Source organism: Stomoxys calcitrans, chromosome 4 (genome assembly GCF_963082655.1).
Source record: "Stomoxys calcitrans chromosome 4, idStoCalc2.1, whole genome shotgun sequence".
In the NCBI taxonomy this organism is placed as follows: domain Eukaryota; kingdom Metazoa; phylum Arthropoda; class Insecta; order Diptera; family Muscidae; genus Stomoxys; species Stomoxys calcitrans.
The window spans coordinates 106,710,758-106,730,392 of record NC_081555.1 but is presented as its reverse complement, the minus strand read 5'-3'; the positions used below and the strand labels follow the sequence as shown (position 1 = coordinate 106,730,392).

At 39.6% G+C, this 19,635-nt stretch overlaps 1 protein-coding gene across 1 annotated transcript in view; it reads left to right on the top strand.

The window, feature by feature from the left end:
* Positions 1 to 19,635, top strand: part of LOC106086339 (uncharacterized) — a 121,516-nt gene that overhangs the window by 94,602 nt on the left and 7,279 nt on the right. The window contains exon 5 of the mRNA XM_059367229.1: positions 5,140 to 5,259. Coding sequence (XP_059223212.1) covers positions 5,140 to 5,259 — 120 coding nt within the window. The remainder of the gene's footprint in view (positions 1 to 5,139; positions 5,260 to 19,635) is intronic.

Genomic DNA, 19,635 nt, shown 5'->3' with positions numbered 1-19,635 from the left:
GAATTGAATGCAAACATTTTGCCTTACCTCCTAATGTAATCCATTGACAAGAAAAACCACAAAATATATGTATGTTCATATGTGTAAGTCACACATTCATGGAGAGTGAAGTCCTTTATTGTTTACATACAGACACACTCCAAAATTTGAAGCTTTATAAAGCTCAACTACTCTTTTATAAGTTGAAAACAAGAAACTGAGAAGCTTTTCTTATTAGTTTTTGACTTCTTCACCTAAACAATATATACACGTAGTAATGTTTATGTACATATGTGTGTATACAATTACCTATGTGTATAACCAAATGCAACTTTGCTCGTGGACATTTTATTTAGGAACAGGGGCAAACTTCTAGTATATCAATGAGCGCTATTCCGTTCAAGTTTCAGCCCCATAATAAGGACCTCCTTTTTACAGCCGAGCCCGAACGGCGTGCGACACCTCTTTTGGGGAAACGGCTTCTATACATGGCAAAGTACCACACACATGTCGCCTTGCGAGGGGAAAACTACAGCTGAAATATTTTTTCTGATGTCCTCGTCAGAATTCGAATTCGTTCGTTCCGCATTATAAGCAGATGTCAAATTTGGAGGTATATTGGGGATGTTTTTGGATTTCAGCGGCCACCCAAACACTTGGCCCCATTATTGAATATTATATAAGAGGGCAAACAAAACTTTGATTGAATCGCCCAACTCATCTCCGTAATCTAGCGTTTTTGAAAATCAGGTTACAAGGGGAGGTCGACTCTCTCTTCAGATATCAAAAACTTTAGTGACCTATTTTCAGCAAGGAACTATTGCACCATCACTTGCAAAAATTTCTTGAAAATCGGTTCAGCCATTTCTGAACCTGAACGGAAACATACTTTAATTTAATTGGCTATGACAAAACATTTTTCCCACTAACCGAACATAGAATAGCTTTCCAAGCCCCTCGATCTTTTGCGCTACTTCTCCAATCTCTGACACTCTGTTTCAAGATGTCTTAGTCCATTTAATCACTCCTGCAGAGTTTTTGTCATCCCCTTTTGCATGTTGTATTACAGTCGTCTTCAAAAATATTTTCGCAAGCTTTTTCATTCATTCTGGCAACAAAACCTAACCAAAGCAACCGTTGTATTGTGATGCATTTAACAAAGCTATCGTCGTCACACAGTTCGTGGTTTATACAACGCCTTTATTCTACAGTAACGCAGATTTGTGTATGTATTTAACGAAGGATCTTTCCCCTAAACTCATCTGGTTCGCAAGTACCCATGTTCCGCAGCCTGGTTGTATCAGTGTCTTTAATAGTGTGATTTTCGTCTGTCGAAAGGTGGCTTTCCTCCTTAACTGCTTGCTCAGTCCAGAGTAGCATATGTTTGCCAATATTATCCTTCGTTTTATTTAAAAACTGGTGTCATTTGTTTCGATGAGGGCGGTGCCGAGGTAGATAAAGTTGCTGACTACCTCAAAGTTGTAGTTCCCAACTTTGTGGATGTTGATACAATCCACTTTGTCTTTTCTCTATTACTGACAAATCCACTTTCGTTCATTCTCTTTTAATGCTTTCAAAGGCTGCAATTGCTTCCTCCGATGATGAGCCCATAATATCGATGTCGTGGGCAAAGGCGAGTAGCATATGTTCTCATGTGACTAGTGTACTATGCCCATTCACTCCTGCATCGTACATAATCTTCCCCAGCAGCATATAAAAGAGATCTCCTTGTCTGAAATCTCTTTTAGTATTGATGGGTTCGGAGAGGTTCTTTCCAATTTTAGCTGAGGAACGTGTACCAGCAAGCGTTATCCTGCAAAGTCGTATTAAATTTGTAGGAATACTAAACTCGGACATGGCTTGGAATACCTTTGAACGTATAGGGCTGTCCAGGGCTGCTTTGTAGTCAACTAAACGTAAAGGGTAGATGTTGATTTGTACTTCTCGGGTCGTTTACAGAATTTGGTGCAATGTAAATATCTAAAGCCAAACTGATAGGGTCAAAGTATTTCGTTGACTTTAGACTTAAATCTTTCACTCAGTTCACCCGAAAGTATCTTGTATGCGATGCCTCTGTAGTTGGCACATACCGTTTTGTCCCCTTTCTTGTGTACGGGACATGGTATGCTGAGGTTTCAATCATCATTGTATGCTAGATTTATCAGCATGTCGCTGATAATCAGTATTAAAAAATTCAACCGGCAACCCATCGGCACCTGCTGCCTTATTCTATTTTACCCTGGTTACTGCCACGTAACCGTCATCAGGGATTGGTTCTGTGGTATACTCATGGCCACTATCATCGGATACCAGCAGCTGGGAAGTGTCCTTTCCATATTTTCAGCACACCATCTGTATCTAGTTCCAGGTTTTCTTTTTCCCTGCAGCAGGATGTTCCTGTACCAGAGCAGTGATGTTCAATTCTCTGGTAGAATTTTCGGACTTCATTCTGGGGCCTGAACATCTCGATTCGCTTACATTCATGTCTTTCCATTTCCTTCTTCTTGCAGAACCTCTCCCGATACCTCATCTTCGCGTGGCGCGTTGCTACTGACTGTAAAGCAGCCCTGTATGCCACATTATTGTCTTCAGTAGCTCTTGGACATCCTGGTCGTACCATGGGTACCTTAAGGGAGGCTTTTGGCTCCCAAATACGCATGTTGCGGCTCTTTCTGGTTTGCCATTGCTCTGCTATAACATTGGGACAGGAAGTGCTTTCTTTCTTGAGATTCCAACCAGTGTCTAATTCATATTGTGTTTCTCGTGCAAAGCGAATATCGTCTGCCAGTTCGACCATAAATATGTTTAATTATCATGTGCATCGTCATTGTCATCTCGATCTGCATGTTTCGTATCGTTGGGATTCATTTTCTTATGAGTAGGGTTAGCTTACATAAAATTGTTCATGTGTGCAGATCCTGAGTTGCAAATTATTTGTAGCACGTGAGATTACAAATGCACCTACTTAAATTCTGTCTGTCTTTTCAACCAGAAATACGTTCGTCTCCATTTACATTCTCATTGTAGCGATTCCAATGTAGCGAACGTTTCAAAGTATAGAATTCTGTGCAGCACCGATACTACACTCTGTATCATTTTTATTTACTCTAAACACCCTGCTTGATATCACCCTGTACCCTCGGCGGTTTTGTAAAAAAGTACTCCGTCTCTCACGTCGATTAACATACAATGACCTGAGAGCCTACCCATCTGAGGCTTTTGCAGGAGATATTAAGTCTAGCGTTACATGAAAATAAGTGTGCCATAAGCCTGCTTTCATATGATTTACGTATTTTTTGGGTTCAAATATCATGTTAACCCAGAGAAGACTGATATATGTCTGTTCACGACGACCATACAGATTAAGTTTGAGGTAGCCACTGCGGCTATGAGACTTAAGGCGATGGGAGAATGGATTGAGGATGGGAGCAGCTCATACCATCGCGGTAAAATCGAGCCGACGATAGGAAATCTGGAAGGAACGGGAGAGGTTTCCGAACGGATACCTGAGATGAAACTTGAAGTTAAGTGCGACGCACTGCTGCCATCGGCACAGTCTTGGATTGACGGAACCCTAAATGGAGACGGAACCCTAGATGGAAGATCATGTTGCACGGATGGATCAAAGCTAGAGGACAGAGTGGTCTGGTGGGTTTACATTGAGAACCCAGGGATTGAGATCTGTTTTAGACTGTCTGACCATAATACGCGAGGACGTCGAGTGTGAGCATCTTTACCGACAGTAAAATTGCGATAAGGGCAATAAGAACGAGGACGGTAAGGCCATGAACAGTCTTGCAGTGTAAGAAGTAGATTAACGCCTTCTCTGAGGATGGCAAAATCCGCATCGTTTGGGTGCCGGGCCATAACGGAGTAAGGGGAAATGAAAGGGCAGACGATTTGGCGGTGAAGGCCAGAGGACTGCCGTCAATAAACTTGGTTAACCCGAAGCCTTTCGGGTCGACTTAGTCCGAGTTAAGGGAGTGTGCAACGAATGCGCATACAACTTTGTGGAACAGCGACACGGTCGGTAGGACGGCGAAAGTCCTATGTGGTGCTCCAGATCGTGAGAAGTCGAGGCCATTACTGAAAGGAAGCAAGAAGGAGGTCAGTATAGCTATTGGTATCATAACGGGACACATGGGACTACGAGCTCACTTATGTAAAATCGGTGCGGCAAGTGATAGCATGTGTGGGGCAATCGTGGGGCAAGCGTGGGGCATGCGTGGGGCATGCGTGTGGCCTGCGTGGGGCATGCGTGGGGCATGCGTGGAAGATGAAGAGACGTTGAAACATTTCCTTTGTCATTGCCCGGTCCCTAATTGTTTTAAACTTTTCTTTTAGAGGTTACTTTATAGTTTTTAGAGCGCACAACAAGCCGATTACTGGCTTAGGTGTATGTCCATAGTGGCATTGGGTGGATTAATATCTGCACTCTCTTTTCAACCTAACCTAACCTTACTTTACCCAACATTTTATGACCATTTAGACAAGAAAAGTGGATTCTTATGACTTTGACATAAAATTGCACCTACTGTCAAAAGTGGTAGGCTTATCGCCTTTTTTTGTTAATAAAAGCCATCAATTGCAACGAGGCTTTACTACGTTTTCGTAAAAATCTCACTCCTAAAAATTGTGAGAAAATTTTTTGTTGATTTTTTTAAAAATTGGCGACTTTCGAAAAACCAATTTTCCCCTAAAACACGACCTTATATGATGGAATATATTTTTTACCAAGTTTTACTTGTATACTTTGGGCCAACAAGAATTTCATTACGATACCTCTTTCTTAACTCCAGCTAGAATCAGATCTCTGCTTGGGTACTTGTATCCCTAACTATCAATTATTAGAGAAGTTTTACAAGACTGAATACCTCACAAAGGTCATCAAACTTTGTGAAGAAATGACCACCGTTGACATTTTTTTATATGTCTTCGTAAGTCCATGTATAGACTACCACTATTATCAACCTACGTAATGTTAGAGCAACTTATTCGGAATGTTTTTACATAATTTTTCATACTTTTTTTATAAAACACCTGAAAAGCCTTTCACGCAATTACTTCAAAAATTTTAACTATGCTGGAAAATATTACAAAATTTTAATCAATGCTATTGAAGCTACTAATGTTTTTGTTGGTTTTGTTATGTCATTACAGTTCATCCAGTCATTCAAGTACCAAATCAATTAGTCGGTGCACCACTTGGCACTGATGTTCAAATTGAATGTCACGTAGAGGCATTCCCCAAATCAATTAACTACTGGATTAAGGACACGGGTAAGTATGCTCCATACCTCTCTCGCCGCCTCTCTCCTTTTCTTTGTTCATTTTAAGAACAAACTAAACCATAAACACACATACAACCATACAAACACTAAAATTTGTACACATACTACACAACATCCTTGTGCGCCCCCTGTAAACCATTCATCTACTCTCATCACTTTGTGCTCTAACACACACACTCACACACAGCCATATACACGCACTTTGACGTTACAACAGCAGTCAGAAGACCATCCATGCACCACCAACCGGCCGACCTTACACTCTCGACATAATTAATGCACATATTTGGACTGGTATGTACGTGAGAAGGCATTCTTCCCATGTACACTGCTGTGCTGTGCGAGTATATGTGGAAACAATCGTATGCAGTTGGAATAGTGTAAATCAACCTTAAACATATGAAGGACAGAGTGCAAGCCAACTGAATTTTGATTTTACCATTTTATAAACATTTACAACATAAGGTGCACACATACTTTAATATTTCAAAAGAGGCTTCAAAGTTTTATAGTGTAAATGTTTGGTATAACAAGATTTTGTAGAATATATAGAGTGGGACACGAAAAAGTTGAATTTTTAAGTGGTTAAAAACAAAGTAAAAAGACACCTTAAACATTCAATGGGATTCTGGGAATTAATGCATTAAGTTATACATTATGAACATTTACAAAACTATCAATTCTTTATTCAACTGGGACCGGTATTCACTATCATCCCACAATACTGGAGACCCGCTCAATGGACAAACGATTTTAATAATGTATCCAAACTGTTTGAAGAAAACGATATCATCAACCTCATTCTAATCAGTGATCTCAATTCAATGATTGGAGAAATTCCCTAGGAATTGAATGAAGTTTACCGAGCATTACTTTTTATCAGGATTAGAAGCAAGTAAATCTAGGGATAAGCATATAAATGCGAAAGGAAACAAACCCATTCACAAATAGTAACCTACTCATACTGTATGGCAGAACACGAGAACATGAGGAAGGAAATCTCACTTTCATAAATAATACAGGCCAATCGGTAAATGATATTTGCGCTGTATCCCAAGAAATACTACATCTTGTTGATAAATTTTGTAGTGGTAGATTCTATTTGGCCAGATCACTTACCAATATAGTTACGTATTAAATTACCAACAGAAAATACTATAAACAAAAATTTCAATTTACTACCTAAGCTCCGCAGGAATAAAAACAAAATATACAGGTATTATGCAGAACTCCAGAGAAACCTAAAAAAAACCCCAAGCATATTCAACGATCTAACATTGGAAATCTTGGAGACACAATAAAATCGTCGGTAAAATCTAAAATAAGCGAAATTGCCCTATTTACTCCTAAACAGCCTTGCACAATCATAAATGCCATAATGCGAGAAAATACATGTTTTCACTACTCAGCAAATATCGTAAATATTATACACCTGAGTACAGACAAAAGCACTTCAATTCGGTAAAGCTATACAAAGAAGTCTGTAAAAACAACAAACAAGAAAATACTAGAAGCATGTTGGATACAATAAACCACGTTAGTGATCCAAAGGAGTGGTGGAAAGCTGTTGAGGCAATGAGGAACTAAACCTTTCAAATAAGTACAACAATATCTTCAGACACATTCAAAAACTACTTCCAAAAACTTTTAAATTCTGATCAAAATGCACTTCATATAAGCTACGCTCAGTGCTTCAATACTGATCCGATATTAGATATTGAATTTAGTTTGGGAATGTTACAAAATATATTGAAGAAACTAAGAATGAATAAAGCGCCAGGAGAGGATCGGATCCCATACGAGCATATTTTTCATGCTCCAGAGTATTTTCATAAAAAATTAATAATCAGATACAACAAAATATTGAATATCGGAGATAAAGCCTTTATTAAAACTGTAATATTCCCAATCCACAAAAAAGAAGATATGACAGAACGATCAAATTATAGAGGAATCGCTTTCATGAACTGCATGGCTATACTAATGATGGGCATTTTAAACGAAAGACTGTTTAATTGGGTAGAGCGACATCGAGTATTAACCGAATACCAGGCCGGGATTAGAAAACGTTACTCGATCGCGGATAATGTTTATAATCTGGCATCCCTTGTAAGTCTTAAGCATAAGGAAGGCAAGAAAGTATATGCGTTCTTTGTGGACTTCAAAGCCGCTTTTGATAATTTATTTAGAAAATCTCTGATATACAAACTTTCAAAGCTTGGCGTATCAAACAGATACTTGAAGCTAATTGAAAACATATATAATAACACGGAATATGCAGTTTGGATAGGAGAACTGACTGATTATTTTCAAACCAATTCATATGTTTATTATCGCCTATTCCATTCTCGCTTTATATTAATGGTCAACACGAAAATCTACAAGGAGAAATAAATATACAAGATATCAATATGAGGTTACTATTATATGCAGATGATATTGTAATCTTGGCAGATGACATACAGATCTTGTAATCTATGATCATAAACCTTGCAATATATGGAACCGAAAATTCAACATGTCTAAATCAGAAATTCTGGTGTTTAGAAAAGGAGGACGGCTTAGTAGGGGCGAAAAATGGGCATTTAACGGAAATGAAATAAAAATCGTAAAAGATAATAAATATTTAGGAGTTACATTCAACCCAAAATTATCATTTTCAAAACATGTGATAAAAAGAACAAACCAGCCAAAGATGGCAATAAACTCAAAATGGCAAAATTTCCATGGAAGAAACGAAGTAAATATTCAAATGAAATGGAATTTTTACCTAGCTGTTTGTAGGGCAATTCAAACATATGTGGTCCAAGCGTGGGGATTTTCTTATTTTGAGGAGATTAACCAAAATATTAAAAACATTTAGTTCGCAGTCATTTATTTACAATTAATTTGCATTTTGCAATACCTGAATCAAATAATGTACAAATACAATACAATGACAATCATTTACCAATAAAGCTTACCAACTTATTGCTCCAGAATGAAGGGTTTTGGGTTTCAAACATGAAAAACACGGCTCAACGTTTAAATGTTGCTGGGAAAAAAGTATACCTTGTGCAACCTTAGTCGGGATGAAACTTTATTTCATTTCTTAAGAATGTGTTCAGTTTTGAGAGAAGTGAGAATGCGAATTTTTCAATCTGCAGTCTTATCCGAGGAAGATATGATCAATATTTTGGACGGCCGTGAAAGAAACTATTGGAGCTAGCTTGTGTCTCACTTAAAAATATCTCTTAGGTATAGAGAATTTCTTGTAAACGAATACAATTGAAAATGATATGTTAATAACTTACAGAAATGACAGACGGTTAAAAAGAACCATTGTCTATTAAATCTCTTTTTTTTTCTTCTTATGTTGTTATAGATATTCTCAAAACTTGTCGGAAGAAGCTTTAAATAAAGAAGACAAACTTGTATGGTTGCCCAAAAAGTAATTGCGGATTTTTTAAAAGAAAGTCAATGGTTGCCCAAAAAGTAATTGCGGGTTTTTTAAAAGAAAGTAAATGCATTTTTAATAAAACTTAGAATGAACTTTACTCAAATATATAATTGCCGTTTTGTTCGATAACCTTTTGCCATCTTCCTGGCAAATTTAGTATTCCACGCTCATAGAACTTCTGGCCTTTATCAGCAAAAAACTGAACCAAGTGCGATTTTATAGCCTCATCATTGCCGAAAGTTTTACCATTTAAGGAGTTCTGCAAAGATCGAAATAAATGGTAGTCTGATGGTGCAAGGTCAGGGCTATATGGTGGATGCATCAAAAGTTCCCAGCCAAGCTCACTCAATTTTTGGCGAGTGACCAAAAATGTGTGCGGTCTAGCTTTGTCCTGGTGGAATATGACACCTTTACTATTGACCAATTCTGATCGCTTCTCCTTGATGGCTGTATTCAATTTGTCCAATTGTTGACAGTAAACATCCGAATTAATCGTTTGGTTCCTTTGGAAGCATCTCAAAATATACCACACCCTTCCAATCCCACCAAACAGACAGCATAACCTTCTTTTGGTGGATATCAGCCTTTGAAGTGGTTTGAGCTGTTTCACCATGCTTGGACCATGATCGTTTTCGACTAACGTTGTTGTAAACAATCCATTTTTCATCTCCAGTTATGATTCGTTTTAAAAACGAATCGAATTCATTGCGTTTAAGGTGCATATCACAAGCGTTGATTCGGTTTGTTAAATGAATTTCTTTCAATACATGTGGTACCCAAATATCAAGCTTTTTCACCAGTCCAAGACTTTTTATGTGATAATGAACTGTTGATTTTGGTATATTTAACTTCTCTCCTATCTCACGCTCAGTTACATGACGATCCAATTCGATTAATGCTTTGGTTTGGTCATCATCAACTTCATTTGGTCGACCTGAACGTGGCTCATCTTCAAGTGAAAAATCTCCAGAACGGAATTTGCGAAACCAATTTTGACACTGTCTTCCTTTTAAGGCTTTATCACCATACACATCTCGTAACTTTTTAGCAACCTGCTCCGCGTTTTTTCCTTTACGGAAATAATAAAGTAAAATATGACGAAAATGCTCCTTTGTGGTCTCCATATTAAAATTGACGCCAAACAAACAAACGTAAACAAAATTTCGCGCACTTTTTTTCTAAAGCAAGCTAAAAGTAACAGCTGATAACTGACAGAAGAAAGAATACAATTACAGAGTCACAAGCCGTTGAAAAAATTTGTCAACGCCGACTATATGAAAAATCCGCAATTACTTTTTGGGCAACCTATTAGTAATTGGATTCTGGTATTTAGACCGGCATTCTCTCCAGGCAGATAAGTCTTTCCACTCTTTCTAGCAATATACGGTTGTTAGCTCACATTGGAATACGTATGCGAAAAAACACTTAATCTAAGACATGGAATAATAAACTGCTTAAGGATTTCAAATCTTAAATTGCTAGTCTATGACAAGTATTACGTTCCGTAGTACCTTATCAGTGTGGATTTCTTGGAAATGCCCAAACAAAGCTTTTATGTCCTGCCTTCAAATGTTACACAAATCAAAATTAATGCCAATTTCCATTAAAACATCGACTGCCTCAACCATTCACCGTTCAGTTTAAGGAAATTACTTTTGTTTCGGAAACACTTCCTTTCAAATCTTGAAAGTTTCCTAAACTACACATGCTTACAACAACATTCTTATTTCAATTGTTCAACATCGCTTTTTTCCTTTCTCGAAGAAACTGCAAGTTCTGTCAAAGATTTCCCCATCTACTCCTTGTAGTTTGCATTGCTTTTATTGGTCTTGTGGATTTTCTTCGCCAATAATTTTCCATTTTCATTTCAACTTATGTTCAATTCATTTGTTTTGTTCACAAGAAGTTTTGTTCTTTGTATTGTGAAGTAATGGAGAAAGTAGGAAGGCAGGCGATTGGCTGTGCAATGTTGTTTTGTTTTACATTTTTGCCACTTTTATGATTGCCACAAGTCGCTGTAGTTGCTGCACATAGAAACAAACAAAGCAAGTGTTTGTACCAGCACTATAGTCATGGCATTCGCATAATATTCCTATTTATACATGTATGTGTTCTCTCTCTCTCTCTTTCTCTTCCTTTGCCACTCTGCCAAACAAACCCACACTCCCTCAGTGGCAAAGATTGGTCCATAATTGTTCGGGAGTATGTAGCACATGTGTATGATTACTTGTTATGACAGTGTAAGTAGATTTGTTCAATTGCTCGATGTACAAGTGCTTAAGCGATTTTACCAAGATTTTGGGAGAGTGGGTTTTATGTGGGTTGCACTTATGGACGGTTTATGAACAGTGTTGCCACAACTTGTTTTTCAATTATATATAACACACAAAAAAACTGAAAGCGCGTTAAGTTCGGCAAATGGATCGCATTTGACACATTCTTTTAATGACTTTATCAAATATGTAGAAGATGTGTCTACAGATACAGATAAACCGTACTTACACAGTAATTTTGAAAAACAACAACTTTGGTAGAAAAACGACTACGAAAATTGTTAATTATCCTGCAACAATTTTCTAAAATAAGTTTAATGAAAAAAATTTTTTTTAATTATGAATGGCATGGGAGTTTTGTGCTCTACATGGTAGTACGCCTATTTTTATACCCACCACCACCATAGGATGGGGAGGCCACCGTAGCGCAGAGATTAGCATGGGTTCGAATCCTGGCGAGACCATCAGAAAAACTTACAGCGGTGGTTTTGCCCACCTAATGCTGGCAACATTTGTGAGGTACTATGCCATGTAAAACTTCTCTCCAAAGAGAACGGCACGCCGTTCGGACTCAACTATAAAAAGTAGGCCCCTTATGGACACGGTTGAGTAGCTCCCAGAATGTCTTAGGAGCATCGGCCCATACATGCGAGTTGTATTCCATCTTTAGCCTGATGTAGGTAGTATAGATTTTAAAGAAGATCAAATGAAGTCAAGTATTTCTGCATCGCTTAAGAATGCCCAAGCACTTGGATGCCTCTTTCGATACTTGGAATACATGTTGTGCCCAACGGGCATCACATTTTATTCTCATACTAAGAACATCAAGAGCGTTTCATTGTCCAATATTCAATTCAAAATCTTCGTCAGTAGATCGTCAATGAAAATAAGAAAAAGAGAGAGCGAAAGGAAATAGCCTTGTGGTACACCTGCGGTTAATTTGAATTCATCAGAAGAGGTCCCATCTACAACAACTCGAAAAGTACCTACGGGAAAAGGGACAGATCTCAAACCTGTCACGGGATAGGTCCTCTGGTGATAGGGACCGGTCACATTTCTCATCCCCTTACATGGAAAAAAACCTATCACTTTTATAAGGGTTTGTCGCTTAAGGTGACGAATTGCCACCATTCTAACACCGTAGGACAGGTCCTGGGACAGATCGAAAGGATGAGAATACTTTGAACGTATTTTTACGTGAGATAATATTAGTAAGCAAATAGATTTAGCGGATAAGCAATTTTTAACAATAATTAGGCTACTTTTTAAAAAAATAATTAAGTAAAATTAAGTAAAAATTTAAACTTTTCATTCCCTGTAGGCTATGTTCTGTGGCAGGTAACTAATTCTCCATTTCAGGACCGGTATATTTAGGGCAATTGACTACACATTTCCCGTAGGGACGTTTCTCTATAAAGCTCGATATAAATCGGGCGTAATCATTACCGACACCAAATGCGACAGGCTTTGATAGGAGTGCATCGTGCCACACCCTATCAAATGCCTTGGATATATCCAGCGCCACGAACTTGCTCTCACCAAACTGGTGTATAGATGGACTCTATCGTTTCGACAGAAACATTATTAGGTCCCCCGTGGAGCATTTCCTGCGGAATCCATACTGTCTATCGCTAAGCAGGCCATTGGACTCAAAGTATCTCACAAGATGGCGGTTAACCATACTCTCCATAACCTTGGAGAGCGGGGAGAATGTCGGAGAGTTGTTCGCATCACCCTTCTTTCTATTGGGTGAACGTTCGCAACCTTCTAATAAGCTGGGAAGACTCCCGCACGATAAGCAAGGTTGAAAAGATTGCGTAATGGACGGGCAAGCGTCGAAGCACACTTGCTCAAAATAAGTGTCGATATACCATCGGGCCCCGGGGAATTTAGTTATTCGTAAGCACCCTTTTTGACTCCACGTGTTCGGAATAATAATAATGAACCATCGAACTCGATACGCTCTCAATCGTCGGGAGTGGTTGATCGTTTTCCGGAAAAGAAGAATTCCCCCTAAACATCTCAGCCAGTAGGTTAGCCTTATCAACAGGGTCAGTGAATAGTTGGTCATCTTTGACGAGAGTCGGATTAGCCGTTAAGTTGCCCCTGTTTTCACAAATGACCAAAAGCTCTTGCTTCCCCTTGGAGGAGCAATAACTCTGCCACGTATACCAAGATCGGTTTATATGACAGCTATTACAAAACATGGATCGATATGGCCCATTTACAATCTTAACTGACCTACACTAATAAGAAGTATTTGCGCAAAATTTCAAGAGGCTAGCTTTACTCCTTCGAAATTAAGCATGCTTTCGACAGACAGACGGACGGACAGACGGACGGACGGACAGACGGACGGACGGACAGACGGACGGACAGATGGACAGGCAGACGGATTGACGGACGGACGGACGGACAGACGGACAGACGGACGGACGGACAGACGGACGGACGGACAGATGGACAGGCAGACGGATTGACGGACGGACAGACGGACGGACGGATAGACAGACGGACGGACAGATGGACAGACGGACGGACGGCTGGACGGTCGGACATGGCTAGATCGACTAAAATGTTATGTGCATCAAGAATATATATACATAATGGGCCTTGGACGAATATTTCGAGGAGTTACAAACAGAATGACGAAATTAGTATACCCTCATCCTATGATGGATGGTATAAAAAGATAATGAAACAATGCAGGGATCCGAGTTACCAAGAGGTGCAAAAATATTGACTTCATACTTTTCAGGGTGTGACGTTAAGAAAAAGTCAAGAACATTATGCTAGTGCCCTTGGACAATTCAATGCCTAGACGCTGAACTCCTGGGTTCGAATCCTGGCGATAACAACAGAAAAAATTTTCAGCGGTGGTTATCCCCTACTAATGCTGGCGACATTTGTAAGGTACTATGCCATGTAAAAACATATATCCAAAGAGGTTTTGAACTGCGACACGCCTTTAGGACTAGGCTATAAAAAGGAGATCCCCCATGATTGAACTCAAACTGTAATGTGTGAGAAGTTTGTCCCTGTTCCTTAGTGTTGATAGGCAAGTCTGCAATATGGTCGGAATTGAATATTTCGATAAGTTGCCAACCGAAAGACAAAATGAATCTATTGGGTTGCCCAAAAAGTAATTGCGGATTTTTTAAAAGAAAGTAAATGCATTTTTAATAAAACTTAGAATGAACTTTAATTAAATATACTTTTTTTACACTTTTTTCTAAAGCAAGCTAAAAGTAACAGCTGATAACTGACAGAAGAAAGAATGCAATTACAGAGTCACAAGCTGTGAAAAAATTTGTCAACGCCGACTATATGAAAAATCCGAAATTACTTTTTGGGCAACCCAATAAATCATTCCCTCGGTGGTGGGTATAAACATTGTTGAAACGGTAACACTGTTCATTAATAGTTGCTTGGTCTTTGGGAGAATGTGTTTGTTTTATTTTCCCTCCTTCTTCCTCTTTTTTCTTAGAATACTTGGTCTTAGTTTACCAAGTGCCCGAATTTATTTGTATTTGAGCAATGAATATAACTGTCGTCTGCGTGTGTGTGTGTGTGGTATTCGAAAAAAGGGATCCATACGTGTTGATATCACCCCAAAGCAGTGGTGAGAAAATTTGTGTGGCAATATGTGGCTATGCGACGATTTCAACACGTACGCGTATTACAAGAATAAATGCAATGATTGGCATCATCCTAATTGTTTTTTAAGTTAATTTGATTTGAGCGCATATTGTCAGTTGGTGGTTAAATTTGTTCCCAAATAATGAGAGTGTTGTGTGACAAATGTGTGGAGGATAATGAAGTTTTGGAATTCATACATTCAATATGCTGAAGTATATTGGCAAAAGTTTTGAAGATTGGTTTTAACTTGTTAAGAATTTTTAGGAAGTGTTGAAACTTTTGTAGTTTTTTTAACAATTCCTTGAATTCCCGTTGAGTTCCAGTAACGGAAATGTTAGTCAAGTACTGAGTTTGAAACGAGCTCAGATTACAATTGCGAGAGTCGTGGGTTTGGATTTAGCCTATTGCAATACTGGAAAATAGTAAAGGAGAATAAGTCTGGTCAAAATTTCGGGAAGAAATTTCAAATTATGAAATGAGATTAAGGGGTTTAATAACGCCAGATATTATAACACTTGACATTAATACAACCGCCATCATTAAAAGACGACAATTTTAGCAAGTAAAAACTGCCGTGGCGATCTTTGGATACCTACCATCATGGATATTCTAGACATCTTATTTTATTGTATCTCCATTACCATATCCATAGTTATATTCAAATAGGGGCTGGTCTGGATCACATTTGATTCAGGTTCCGAGACCTCTTTTACAAGTCATAGTTTCGGCGAAATTGGGCAATAAATTCGCTTTATATGATCTAAAACCTTAAAATGGAAGGGAGCTCTTCTAAATGAATGCTGATATGGACCATATGCTAGTCGGATGACGGAAGGCTTAGTACAAGTCTCTGTTTAGCGAAATGGGGTAATAATTGGAGCTCTTATGGGGTTAAAACTCTTAATCGGTCTATACAGCAGCTATATCCAAATATGGTCCTATTGGACCCGTTAAAGAACTTAACCTGCGTGCAGTTCGAATCTATGCCAAACTTCAGCTCAATAGACCATTTTTTAAGGGCTGTGGCGCTATACAACAGATGGGCGCACAGGCACACGGACATCCTTAACTCGCCTTAGAATTCTAAGACGATCCGAAATAAATATGCTTTATAGGGTAGGAAATGGATATTTTCAAGTAATGCAAACGGAATGGATAAATGAATATACCCCCTACTATTGTTAAGCTTATGTATCAACCTGTTGTAGTCGGGTTTGGAAACTTAGCATACTACATCCAGGCTACTGACGGGGATTCAAATGGAATGTGCCCACTTAAGAGTAATTTGTCTTCTCCTTGTCTGCTGTCTGCTTGTTGTACTAACGATATAGTGCTTCGCCAATTAAAAGCGTTTTATGTTCAGCTGAGCCAAATCTTATACACCCTCCACTATGCATCGGATTTGTCAAGATCTTTTTGGGGTTTCTCTTTATATGCAGAAATTAATAGAGGATAATGGGAGGTCAAATATTAAATCCCATTATTTTTGTTGTATATGTATATTTAAATATAAAAGGTGATTTTTTTAGCTATTATCTGTATGGCAACACTGGTTTTAATAGCTAACGCACGTTTCGGTTTTTGTTTCACTGTCAAACATCTTAAGTTTGGTCTATAATTTGACCATGAATCGTCTTACAAACTAACAAAATTATTAAATTTTATTATCAAAACTCGAGCTCTGTTAAGAAAGTTCATCGCGCGCTTCTTGCATTTTACGACGAAGCTCAATGGCAGTCGAATCGAGAGATGAGCATAGCGGGATAACAGTAGAAGTGAGCGATGGCTTTGCTAAGCTCACAAGCAGACCGAAAAAGCGATCCGATGCATCACGTAGGAGACAGAGGAGTGTTAACCGGCAGCGCAATCGGGCGAAAGCGTAGAGTGCTGGAAGGGATAGAACTGAAATTCCAGTCACTTCTTCGAAAGATGGAAAGAGAATCAGGTCTCCCGAAGAGCATAACACTGTCAAGACGCTGAAGAGGAAAAAGGGTTCCCTGCTTTCAAGTACTCTGGGAAGACCAAGACATACCCGCCCCCACCGCAATGGAGACTCCAGACGGTGGCCTGCGGAGGTAGACAACAACGTAGGAAGTTCGCACGGCCCCTGAGTATTCATGGAGGACTGTGACTGCCAAAAGGATGCCCCAGCCAACACGGAAGGGGAAGGCGAGGCACTTGGTAAACGAAACTGTATCGAACATGTGTTGAACTCTGAAGAAGGTCCAGCCATACGAATTACGAGCTGCGAGTATAAAGGAAACATGCTAACGCTGGGCTTTGCGTCAGCAGAATGAATTGATATCGTCAAAAATCTCATTGGAAGTATCGACACACCCTAGGGCGCAAAGCTCGACCTTGTAAGAAAGATGGACATCCCACAGCTCCCAAAGGCGACGATCTTCATCAAGGATGTGGGCGGCGAATTCGCGATGAAAGGCATGATGGAAGTCTTAAACAAGCAAAACATGGGACCGACTATGAGACAATCACCGACTATCTTAATATTGGGAAGACTAGGATAAGCAAAGATCCCAATATAAGAACATAAGACAGTGCAGGGGCACAGGACCCAACACAGCCCAACGAACTGGGACCCGACGACGGAACATTCAACGACTTTCTCGAGTTAAGAAAGACTAAGATGGATAAAGATTATAATGCTGAAACATCAGGCAGATTACTCAATGCCGCCTTACGATACGATGAGACCATAACCTAATCCCAAGAAAACCCATTTACTCAAGATTTGCAGGACTTGTATAGGCAAAGATCCTAATATTGGGATATCAGGCAGTGCAATGAAGGTAGACTCAATACATCCTAACGAACCGGTACCCGATGATGAAACCATTACCGAAATTCTCAATATTCGGAAGACTAGGACAGGCAAAGATTCTAATATTAAAACATCAGGCAGTGCAGCCTAAAGAGCAGGGAGCAGACGTTGTGACCACCACCTACTCCCAAGAAGCCCATCTCATGGAGGACCAATAAATAATGTCATCCAGATTAACTTCCACCTGAGCGAGATAGCTACTCACGCTCTGTTGGAGAAAATCAGCATAGGCAAGATTCATATTGACTTAATTCAGGAGCCATGGACGACCCGAAACAAAGTTTCTGGACTGAACCATATCAACTACCAATTATTATATGCTAACACTTGTACTCGGCCGTGGACCTGCGTTATTTGTCATAAAAATTTAGATTACGTATTATCCGCAGAGTGGATGCGACAGTGATTAGACAGGGAGACGGTGGATCATACCTGGCATCACATTATCTGCCCTTCGACTCTTCAACACCACCGCCTAAGTCGGACCTACGTTTGGTGAGGAAAGCGAAACAGACAGGAAATGAGGTACTAATAGGGTGCGATGCGAACTTCCGCCACACTTCGTGGGGTAGTACTAACATTAATGAGCAGGGCCAAGCCATGGTAGAATTTTTGAATACTAACGACCTAATGATACTTAATATTGGTAACACCGCTACCTTTGTTAAAAGGATTAGGGAGGAGGCTTAGATTCGGAAAATCTAATCGATGAGGTTCAGGATTGAAGGGTCTCCATGGTCCTTCTCAGACCATTGCTTCATTAGGTTAGGAATCGGATAAGCTTCCGTAATAATTTGAAAACCAACTGGCCAAAATTCGGAAGACTACTCAGAAGAAGACTTGGGCAAGATAATTTAGATTTCTTCGAGAAAGGAAATCAGTCCATGAAAAATCCTGGATGACGGGGGAGATTCGCAACATTGGGAAAGAGGTCCCCAGACTTTTCAACCGAGCACATCGTAAAAAAGTGGAAGTTTATTGAGATGTTTATTAAACCCGGCTCAAGAAATACAATAAGATTACCAGAGCGGTAAAACGAGACACCTGGAAGTTTTTCTGCGAACAGGTCGATAGCGTTAATAACGCCGCCAAGATAAAAAAGTTTCTCTCAAAAACTCATGTCCAAACCGAAACGTTAGTAGACGACATGGGAGTGAAAGCAGAGACAACGGAGGAAGGTTTGAGGCTTTTGATGAAAACGCATTTTTCACCGAGACACCGGAGTTTTGGAATAATAGGGTTGATCAAAGGCTTATCATAACGAAATTTGTGGTCAAGGAAGCCTTGAGGAGCCGGAAATATTCCATCAGGTCCGGGAATATTTCCTTTGTTACTACAAAAGCAGGCCGACTATCTGGCGACTCATCTGGCCTCTTCACCATGCCACTATAGACATTTAGCTATGCCAGTGATTGGTTTATTGTACGCTCAAATATCTCAAGAAAGCAACCTCGAAAAAGTTCAAGTCAGGAACTCCATTATACTCACAAAATCCCAAATAGTTCTCCAAACTACGACCCTAAGTTGGTTCAAGCCTGGTATTGTGTCCTCACATAAGTACAGTTGTCTGTTAGCCGCGAAAGCCGGGCAATGCTTTAACCTCTCATCATCTTTCTCACACGACTTAAACACGCTATCACTTGCCACACATATTAGTCCAGTAATGTTCGGTATCAAAGTGAACTCCTTCTCACTTTATTTTAGTAATAGCCTTGTCTTCTCACAATACGGATCTCCTCTTCTTCCACAAAGCCAAATGCGCTTTCGTCGCCCACGCCCTTAACTCGGAGCGCATCGCCCCAAAAAGCTTCGGCGTCATTATTTAATGTTGGCAGTCTTCTGCCCTTCACTGCCAAAAACCGACGCGGATCGTGCCATCCCCAGAAAAGGCGGTAATCTCCTTCTTAACTCTCCGTCCAGGTTGTTATAGCCCGGATGGCCATCTTACAGTCCGTAATGGTGTTCATATTCAATATCCTTAACGCCATACACCCTCTCGCATTCCATCATCTCCGCCTGCAGGACTTTGTTATGGTCAGGCAGTCGGGAACAGTTGTCAGTCCCTGGGTTTTCTATGTAGAACCACAGGCCCACTATGCTATCTAGCTTTGATCCACCCATGTAGCATGGACTACCAGATGCCAAAACCAGAGCTCGTCATTACAAGATCTTGCA